The sequence below is a fragment of the Leguminivora glycinivorella genome, chromosome 26, assembly GCF_023078275.1.
Source record: "Leguminivora glycinivorella isolate SPB_JAAS2020 chromosome 26, LegGlyc_1.1, whole genome shotgun sequence".
Classification (NCBI taxonomy): domain Eukaryota; kingdom Metazoa; phylum Arthropoda; class Insecta; order Lepidoptera; family Tortricidae; genus Leguminivora; species Leguminivora glycinivorella.
The window spans coordinates 4051383-4062478 of NC_062996.1; the positions used below are offsets into that span (position 1 = coordinate 4051383).

The window sequence follows — 11096 nt, forward strand, 5'->3', positions numbered from 1 at the left end:
CACAAATGCGAGTGTGTTTATTAAAACGTCCCTCTTTGTCGGTTACCATTAAGGCGAGATTTACATGTACATATTTATATGAATATACTGACAAAGTGGCTTTAGAGCAATCGACAAAGTGGGACGTTTTCACACTCACAAATATCGTTTTGAAGGGAATGTGGTCATAAATTGTGCTCCAATTAGCGGCCCTGATACAATCGCCATGGTAAAAACCTAGGATTCACTGAGTCAACGTTGGTAAAAAGCGAAGCGAAGAGAACAATACTAGCTTATATATTTCGTATTTTTAACGATCGACATCGGGTTTTTTCAGTAGCGTTTACAACGTGCTTTTCGATGCGCCGCTGGCGCCTGCCATGCCATCCTAGTCCATTAACGATTAATGGACTAGGATAAATTTAACGGAAGATAACGAATCCGTTAACATTTTTTAAAGTTAACTTAAAAGTCAATCCGTTAATCGAAATGTTAACTTCGTTAATTAACGATTAACGAATTAACGAGTATTAACTCATTAATTCGTTCATTAGGGCATTAGCCCAGCTATGATGTTTAAACCCCACTGCATCACAACAGAAGAAAAGGTATTTCACTTCCGCCTCGTTAGATTTTAAAAGCGTTATTTATCGTATCGGCGACCCGATAAACCATAAAAACGATACCTACATTGGTTTTTTGAATTTATCACCCCCTTTTCACCCTTTTAGGGGTTACATTTTCAACAACCAGAAACACGTACTTAGTCATGTGTCTTTAGGAATCCTCCTGTGAAGTTTCGAATAAAATAGTCAAACTAATCTTGTTTCCCCATACAAACTTTGACCCCCATTTGACCCCCTTAGGAGGTGAATTTTGAAAAATCCTTTTTTAGTGCTTTTCTACACTATATAAGAAACCTACGTGCCAAATTTAAAATCTCTAGGACCAGCGGTTTTGGTTGCGCGTTAATATGTCAGTCAGTCAGTCAATTTCTTCTTTTATATATTTTTTTAGCCTGTGTGGTGACGGGTTAAGAATTTCACCACCCCTTTCTTCCCGTGGGAGTCGTAGAAGGCGACTATGGGATACGGGTTAAATTGTGGCGTAGGCGAGAGGCTGGCAACCTGTCACTGCAATGTCACAGTTTCGTTTTCTTTCAACCCCTTATTTGCCAAGAGCGGCACATGTATAATTATATTTTTTTGATATTTAAACCCACCACATTGATTACCACATTTATTTGATATTGCACCACAACAGAGGAGAAGGTTTTTCACTTCCGCCTCGTTAGATTTTAAAAGCGTTGTATTAATCGTGATCAGCGACCCGATGAACCATAAAAACGATACCCATATTGTTTTTTTGACTTTATCACCCCTTTTCACCCCTTTAGGGGTAAAATTTTCAAAAAACCTGAAACACGTGCTTAGTCATGCATGTCTTTAGGAATCCTGTGAAGTTTCGAATAAAATAGTCAAACTAATCTTGTTTCCCCATACAAACTTTGAACCCCCATTTGACCCCCTTAGGAGGTGAATTTTGAAAAATCCTTTCTTAGTGCTCTTCTACACTATATAAGGAACCTACGTGTCAAATTTGAAATCTCTAGGACCAGCGGTTTCGGCTGTGCGTTCATATGTCAGTCAGTCAGTTTCTTCTTTTATACATTTAGATATACTTACTTAATTTATTAGTGTTACAATTAATTATGAGGTGTTTTTAAGTTCGTTTTCACAGCATAATTATTTTTTGAAAAATTTCTCAACAGCAATGTAATGTAAATATGTTTGCGATAGCAGTTAATGACATAACATAAGCGATATAAGTTTTTAAAACCTATAACAGTCAACGAGCGTTAACGCGTGTGTGTCTCCGTTACATGGCAGGCTGCATTATTTTATTAGAATTACACACTGTCTAATATGGGTCTGGCTTGATTTAAAACTTACAATATATAATAAATATTGGGGACACTTTACACAGATCAACTTTATTAGCCCCAAACTCAGCAAAGCTTGTATTATGGGTGCTAAGCAACGATATACATACTTAAATATATAAATAAGTACATAATTAACTATATATACATAGAAAACATCCATGACTCAGGAACAAATATCTGTGCTCATCACACAAATAAATGCCCTTACTGGGATTCGGACTCGAGTCACTACCGACTGAGCCAGACCGGTTGTCAAATATAAATAAAGCTATAGGTGATGGTCCTGTCTGAAATAATAGACATAGTTTCATCTTATTTTTTCAAGTCTAATTTGGCTGTACTATGTAGCAATGGCAATAGACTTCACTCAAGATGAAGAGACAGGGTTCCAATACTGGCTGTGGCAGGGGTAATGACTAACACAAGCTCTTTCGTGTGGCACATGGATAAAACTAAGTTGGCTACATTCTGATATCGACTGCGCGCGGCTGCCTCGCGAGCCAATGTTCGATGGTTTGCCGCGCGCAGTCGATACGCGGCTTTAGCGGAGTCAAGTTTTATATTATTACTTACCCGACACCGGCTCGTCACCGGCTACATCTCCATGCTCTGTTTCCGAGTCCACTATTAATTCTTTGTCTAGAACAAACAAACACAATACACTCAATGTATTTCATAACCGCAAAACTCCATTGACACATTTGTTTATACACTTTTAATCATGTTGAAACCTCTGGGAAAGATAATAGATTTTTAGAAAATTCCCACCTCATGCAGGACTTGAACCTGTGGCCTTGGAACAACAGTGCAATTTTATTGAAAATTTTCAAAAAGTATTCTATGATCTATACGTAGGTCACTACAAAAAGTCAAGAATGGCTGACAAACTATGTCCTTGAAACGACTTGTAGACAGGACCTCAAGCTTTGCAAGCATTGTCGCCTCCAACTAGGCTAAAACACCTTCTTAATTTTGCTAATTAAACTCATTAACTTGTTCGTTTTAATGTAATAAAAATCAGAAAACAATTTAACAGGTATAAATATGACTAGCTAACTTTTAACATGCGCCTCTTGTTGCAGCCCCGCCTGCAGCTCCGCCTGAGTATGCAGCACTTGCAGCTTGAAGTCACTTGCATCTTGCAGGCGGCCCACGCACACCGAGCAGATCCCATAAGAGTCTTCACTACTCAGTGCCACCTGCAACCATTAGGTTAAACTGATATATATACTCAGGGTAAGTAATACGAGATATAAGAACATATCGTATATTACTTATAAAATATACGCTCACTTTGTATAAGCTTGTGAAGGATTATTCGTGGTTTTATTCGGAGATTTTAGAGAAAGAAAACTAGCATTCTTGACTAACGGTATATTTCACAGCAATTGACAAGCAAGTGACAGATGACAAGTAAAAAGGCGCCAGAGGCGACGGATAAAAAAAAAAAAAAGATTGGCTGCGTTCTAAAACAACTTAACACCCACCCCTAGAACGCAAGCCTACTCTTGCTAAACAATACAACATCTTATTGGTAGTTACACCTTTTGTTAAAATGTCTGCTAACATTTCATCACCCTTACAATAACAAAATTTTATCTTAGAATTACAAACATGTTCTTTGAGAAAGTGAAAACGAATATCTATATGTCTAGACCTAGGCAAATAACAATCATTTAATGATAATTTTATCGCACTTTGATTATCACTGAAAATGATGAGTGGCTCGCCCAGACTTTGACCAAGCTCTGCGCTAAGTTGTCTTAGCCACAGTGCCTCTTGAGTGGCTGAGGACATTGCCATGTACTCCGCTTCGGCCGTAGATAGGGCCACAGTCTGCTGCTTACGCGACGACCATGAAATTGCACCGCCCTGTAACATGAAGATGTAGCCCGTGCAGGATTTGCGGTCTACCACATCTGCAGCCCAATCAGCATCACAATATCCTGTAATATTCGAGACACCACTCTTGGTATAACTTAGTCTGAGATCTTTAGTGCCTTGCAAGTATCTCAATAGTCTTTTGACTGCGGTCACATGGTCCGTCTTTGGTTCAGCATTGTACCGGCTCAATGCATTGACTGCAAATGAGATATCGGGTCTCGTTGCTTGGGCTATGTAGAGAAGACAGCCAATGACTTGCCTGTATGGATACTTATGGTCTGGTTCTGCATCTTGGCTAAACTTGATAGCAGGCTCTATAGGCGTTTTTACCGCTTTGCACTCTGACATCCCAAATCTATCTAGTACCTCATTAATATACTTTTTCTGATCCAACATAACTGTATCTTCTTGCCTCGTAATGTTGAATCCTAGGCACTGACTAGCTTTTCCTAGATCTTTCATCTCAAAATGTTTCATCAACTTCTTCTTCAACATATCCTTGACATCTTGTTGAGAAGTAAAAATAAGTAGGTCATCGACCCACACTGCAATGAAAGTGTTCCTTTCTTCATTGAAATATACACATGGATCAGTCTTGGACTGCTGCATCCCTATATTTTGTAGTACATAATTTAGTTTCATGTTCCATAAGCGGCTGGCTTGCTTTAGGCCATATATTGACTTATGTAAACAGCACACTTGAGATCCTCGTACATATAGTTCTGGTTGTACCATGTAAATATCAGTGTCTATTTCTCCCTGTAGAAATGCAGAAACGGCATCCATCTGGTCTATATCCATGCTATATTTTGCCGCTAAGGCAAACAGAAAACGTATAGTTGTATACCTCACTACTGGCGAGTAGATCTCCTCATAGTCTATCCCTTTCCTTTGAGCAAATCCTTTTATGACAAGTCTGGCCTTAAAACGTGTAACTTTTCCAGCTTGGTCAGTTTTGGTTTTGAACACCCATTTGGAGGGTAAGGCTTTCTTATTGGTTGGAAGTTCAGTCAAGCTCCATGTGTTGTTCTTCATTAAGGAGCTATACTCTTCGTCCATGGCCTTTTTCCATTCAGCAGCGTGTGGGGACGACATGGCTTCTTCTACTGACTGTGGATCAGATAAATTAGTAAATAAACAGAATAGACTATTTTCCTTTTGTCTTTTACGGGGCCTCAGATTCATTTTCGTATCTTGGGTTTGCGGCAAACTGGTTTTTACAGGGGGATAGTAGGTCTCATCAAGATCATCTGTATCAGTTTGATATTCAGTACTAGAGTCTTCACTGTTACTATCCTCAATAGGCTCTTTTGCCTTACCTTCGCTGCAAGGTGTACCGATGACCCTCATGGAACTCGATTGGTCTTCGGTGCCAGCTTTAGCGCTGTCGTTGCTGGTCCCTGGACTCTCCTTTTCCTCGGGAACAGTACTGGAGCTGACTGACGGCAGGTTTTCTTCATGGATGTCAACTGAAACAGTGTTTTCATAAATATATTGATAATTTTCATGAAAAATACAATCCCTGCTCTTTATGATTTTTCTACTGGTTGGATCTAGTAGCCGGTATCCTTTTGAGTCTTCACAGTATCCCACGAGTATTAACTTTATAGATTTCTTGTCCCATTTTTGTCTTTTCTGCTTGGGTATATGGACCATAGCCTCCGTGCCAAATATTCTAATATGGGACAAGTTAGGTTTACGCCCATACCACATTTCATAAGGAGTTCTACCTTCCAGGCTCCTGGACGGGGAGCGATTTGTGATATAGGCAGCTGTGGCTATGGCTTCGGCCCAATACCTTGGCTCTAATTTGGCATAAAATAGCATACACCTTGCCCGTTCTACGAGTGTGCGGTTTCCGCGTTCTGCCAATCCATTATGTTCAGCGGTGTAGGGTGTCGTGGTCTGATGGATGATACCATTACTACTTAAATATTTTTCAAAATTATTATTGCAGTACTCTTTGCCTCCATCGGTGCGAATCATCTTAATCTTTCTTTCAAGCTGTAGTTCAACTCTAGCCTTGAAATCTTTAAACACTTCTAAAATATTCAATTTATCTTTCAAAAAATACACATGAAACATACGAGTGTAGTCATCTACAAAAGTGATAAAATATTTCATACCTGAGACTGACAGGTGCTCCATTGGCCCACATAAGTCAGAATGTATCAGCTCGAGGGGCTGTTTGGCTCTGGAACCCACCTTGTTGAACGGCAGTCTTGTCTGTTTTCCTTCGGCACAGTGAGTACATCTGATACTGTCACTTTTTGTTTCAATAATCACACCTTCGGCAGCAGTAGGCAGCTTGTTGACATCTGATACATTTAAATGTGACATTCTTAAATGCCATAAAAAGGTATTATCAACGTTACCTCTGGCTGTGGTAAATTGAGCAGTTTCAATGGTATTTGCTGTATCTAGCAAATAGAGCCTGTTTATCTGCGTTCCTGAACAGATGATCTTCCCTTTTGCATCCAAAACATGGCACCCTTTTTCAAAAAATCTAACTTCATAACCATTCTTTGTAATACTGCTCACTGATATCAAATTGGAGGCAAGTCCAGGGGCATATAAGACGTCTTTCAACTGAAGAATCCCGCCTTTGCTTAACTTGACGTTAACACACCCGTTTCCTAATATAGGTAATGTTTCTTTGTTAGCCACAGTGATTGAATCAAATGGTGGCTTACTTAAGTTATACATTAAGTCCTTCCTTGCTGTCATGGTCTTCGAAGCTCCTGAGTCGATAAACCACTTATTACTATCTTCACCTCCCAATGATGCAGAAAACGCTGCCACAAAATTTGTACTATCTCCATTCTTATGCTGTTTGTGTGTTGTTTTCTTAGGATTCTTGCAGAACTTAGCATAATGGCCATGCTTATTGCAGCTGTAACATCTAGGACCCTTCGGTTTGCTAGGTTGGTCCTGTTTAGTCTTCTTAAAGTTTGTGTACAAGGCAGCGCCTGAGTCTGTAGATTTAATTTCTTGTAAAAGTTTTGTTTTCACAAGATCAGCACTAATTGTTACACCTGAACTTTCGAGTCCCATTATCATAGGCATGTAGACTTCTGGTAAACCAGCTAGCATTAGTGTGCCCAGCCACTCGTCGTTTACATCGAACCCTATATTGCGAAGTTTGTGAGCGGTTGTCATAATCTTATTGATATAATCTTCAACACTATTGCTTGATTCTAAAGATGTGTTCACCAAGTCCTTCAGCAAACCCACTTTCCTTGTCAAACCATTGTCATCAAAGGCCTTTTTTAGATTTGCCCACACTTCTTTTGACGTTTTGCAATCTTGTACATGAATATAATTCTGAGGATCCAACAGCAGAATCAATTTCGCTTTGGCTTTCATGTCCTTTTTGGCGTCTATGGCTTTCTTGTCGTCACTTGGTTTCACACACTCCCAAAGATCTTCATGTTCCAGGTACGTCCTCATACTAAATTTCCAGGTAGCAAAGTTGTCCCGGCCTGTCAATTTCTCTAAATTGAACAAGTTTGTGCCCATATTGATGTTCAATTATCGGTATAATAGCTGTTTCGTTGTATTACGACGATCTGCAGACGATATGCCCGGCGACTGTTTCGTCGTACTGTACGAACAATATATATTCTTGTTTTTCTTGAAATACTTCGGATTTTCCTTCAATTACTGATCTTGAACCACGCTCTGCTACCATGAAGGATTATTCGTGGTTTTATTCGGAGATTTTAGAGAAAGAAAACTAGCATTCTTGACTAACGGTATATTTCACAGCAATTGACAAGCAAGTGACAGATGACAAGTAAAAAGGCGCCAGAGGCGACGGATAAAAAAAAAAAAAAGATTGGCTGCGTTCTAAAACAACTTAACAGCTTGTTCAGCATAACGTTCACTGGTTATAATGCTCAAAATCGATAATAGCAAATCATCTAATTTCGAAGTGGATAATGCTTATTCTCTATAATATCAGTGTATATAAAGATTAATGTATATAACGTTAAGGATACCTAATATTTATAACACATATTAATCAATTATTCTAACATCAAAAGGTGTAATGTTCATAATATCTAAGATCTATGTTTATAACGTTTGGGATACCTAATATTAATAACATATATTTTTCAATTAATCTAACTTCAAAAGGCGTAATGTTCATTCTGTGTGTAAGATTTTAAATGCATAATAACCTAACCTAACCCACTTTCTTATCAACAGTTTTGTATGGGGGTCGCAGTTCTAACCTAACCTAAACCTACTTTCTTAGCAACAGTTTTGTGTGGGGGTCGCAGTTCTAACCTAACCTAAACCTACTCTCTTAACAACAGTTTTGTATGGGGGTCGCAGTTCTAACCTAACCTAAACTAAACCTACTTTCTTAGCAACAGTTTTATGTGGGGGTCGCAGTTCTAAAACCTAACCTAAACCTACTATCTTAGCAACAGTTTTGTATGGGGGTCGCAGTTCTAACCTAACCTAAACCTACTTTCTTAGCAACAGTTTTGTGTGGGGGTCGCAGTTCTAACCTAACCTAAACCTACTCTTTTAGCAACAGTTTTGTATGGGGGTCGCAGTTCTAACCTAACCTAAACCCACTTTCTTAGCAACAGTTTTGTGTGGGGGTCGCAGTTCTAACCTAACCTAAACCTACTTTCTTAGCAACAGTTTTGTGTGGGGGTCGCAGTTCTAACCTAACCTAAACCTACTCTCTTAGCAACAGTTTTGTATGGGGGTCGCAGTTCTAACCTAACCTAAACCTACTTTCTTAGCAACAGTTTTGTGTGGGGGTCGCAGTTCTAACCTAACCTAAACCTACTTTCTTAGCAACAGTTAAATGTTATAATATATGGAGAACGGTATGGTATAAACTGATATTAAGCTAACATAATCGTTATATTAAGTAATGTTATTTATGGTGGACGGTATACTTAGTGTATGGTATATAAACTGAAATTAGCTAATTTAAACATTATATTAAGAAATGTTATGCATGGTGAACGGTATACGTAGTGTATGGTATATAAACTGATATTAAGTAACGTAAACGTTATATTAAAAAACGTTATGTAAAACTAATATTATGGCAATTCAGTGTTATTTCTTACAAAAGTATTGATGTTGGTGTTATATCTAACGTTCATTATTGCTGCTGAACGTTAGTAACATGAAATTATATATATTAACGTTATATCTCGTGGGACGCACCCATATAATTATGAGCAAGTGTAATTATTTCCATCTAAAAACAAACTCTACAATTAATTGTAATTCAGATTAACTAAACAGTGTAACAAAATTGATTTTTTTCTTCTTAGTGTATCGTGTAATTCATTCATTAGTTTTTTTTTTTTCATTCATGGCCTCAGTCCCATTGGTGGGACTATTTTGCCAGTGTCAAGGTGATATAAGCTACTTGTTTTAGATTTTGGTACGGTAAGTATGACGTCGTTCGGTAGTTGGCACTTGTAAATTGATAACTAGATTTTGCAAGGGCATGTGGACTATCGGCCGTTGATGACAAAAAAGGGGCTAAACGCGTTTCGAGATTAATTCTTCATCAGCTTCTCTTTATAACATTAGTTTACTGCATAATAAGCTATCAATATTACTTTAAACAACATTATGAGCAAAAGAAGAAATTATTCACGACACAATACCGCTAAGATGGCACCCGTACCGGAAGTCCTCATTCATTAGTTATAATTGTTTTGCTAGCTTAAGGGGTGTCCATTATATCACGTCATTCGTTTTTGATTTATTTTACCAAACTGGATTTATAGATCGAAATTTCAGCATTTTTAAGCATGAGTAATTGCATTTGTGATGTTGTAATATCCTTATTTAGAGCGACATATTCATCATTGTACTCTCTTCGGCTCTGATACAAAAAATTCTGCCCAATTTGCTATTATTTTATAGGTAACATTGCGGAGCCAAGTCTATATGTGATATCAGACAAAATGTAATTTCGTTTAAAAACTTTGGGACTTTGTATTCTGATTGTCTGTAAAGTTAAAAACGTAACGTTGTTATTCTACAAAACTAAACCTAAATCATTTCAACAAACTCTTACGTGAATGCCGAAGCATTCTCGGAGCATGTAGGCGTAGACCTCGGTCGCGCCGAGCCGGGTGTACGGCGCCTGCAGCTCCTTGTCCGCGGCGCGCAGCAGGCAGCAGCCACACGGGGTCAGCGGCCCCATCACGAACAAAATAATAAAATCCCCAAGAATGCTGTTCTTGGGGATTTTATTACTCACACCTCACTCGGTAATAACAATAACAAGAAATGTGACAGTGACGCTTGTGTTTTTTGCTGACTAGGGATGCGAAACGCCAGGTTAGCGGTATCGGTTTTTTGCGTTTGGCTCATACGTCTACAGAATTAATAACTATATTGTAGAAAAAAGACGAAACTACGACTTTAACTTTAATATTATTTTATTTGAAGGCACGCCACAGACAGTCTGAAAAATTTATAATCTAAAAAAAAATTGTATGCAACTGTCAGCTCAAACTGACAGAATTTTCAGATTGAACCAAGATTGCATACAAAATCTTTTATAGGCCGGCAACAGACAGTCTTAAAAATTCATAATCTTAAAAAAGATTTGTATGCAATTGCAAACTGACACTGACAGATCTGTCAGTGTCAGTTTGCATACAAATCTTTTCTAAGATTATGAATTTTTAGAGTCTGGCTCACGTCTGGCTAATGAAGGTTGAGCCCGAAAAAACGTGGCAATTTCAAAAAAATTGGAGCTGGCAACACATTGATAATATGGTTTCTTTTTTATTAAATCTAATTAATTTACAGCACTTACTTTACTCATTTTTATGGTGTTATTCATTATTATTTATAGATTTCGCTGTTAACTTTTACCGAAATTCGTTAAAGTGACAGTCACACTGACAGATGACAATCGATGATACATCGACCTACAATAGGGACTGAGCTCACACTTTTTTTGCCATACTAAATTGAACCTTATCACCCGCGCATAAAGGCGTTCTTGACAGATTAGCAAAAGTGTGTCCACATGAGAGGGTCAAAGTTGGGGCTGGTGTCCCCACAGAATTATAATTAAACCAGAATGAGTAGTTAGGCCAAAAAGTGTGTCCACATGAGAGGTTAAAGTTGGGGCTGGTGTCCCTCTCGCACTTATTACCAGTATCAAAATCATTTGAATGACGTCATCACTGTCATCATTTGGGGATACCAGTCAATATTCAAAGTTACTACCAAATCTACTAATACCCAATTAAAGGTTTTTAATAATTGCGCAATTTTTTGG

The 11096-nt window shown here is 38.2% G+C and overlaps 1 protein-coding gene across 1 annotated transcript in view; it reads right to left on the reverse strand.

Annotated features, from left to right (window-relative positions):
• LOC125239631 (gastrula zinc finger protein XlCGF52.1-like) overlaps positions 1-10062 on the reverse strand; it is a 49408-nt gene extending 39346 nt beyond the window's left edge. Inside the window, exons 1-3 of the mRNA XM_048147249.1 lie at positions 9876-10062; positions 2982-3123; positions 2498-2563 (exon numbers count right to left, since the gene is read on the reverse strand). Coding sequence (XP_048003206.1) covers positions 2498-2563; positions 2982-3123; positions 9876-10004 — 337 coding nt within the window. The 5' untranslated portion in view covers positions 10005-10062. The remainder of the gene's footprint in view (positions 1-2497; positions 2564-2981; positions 3124-9875) is intronic.
• Positions 10063-11096: the final 1034 nt, after the last annotated feature.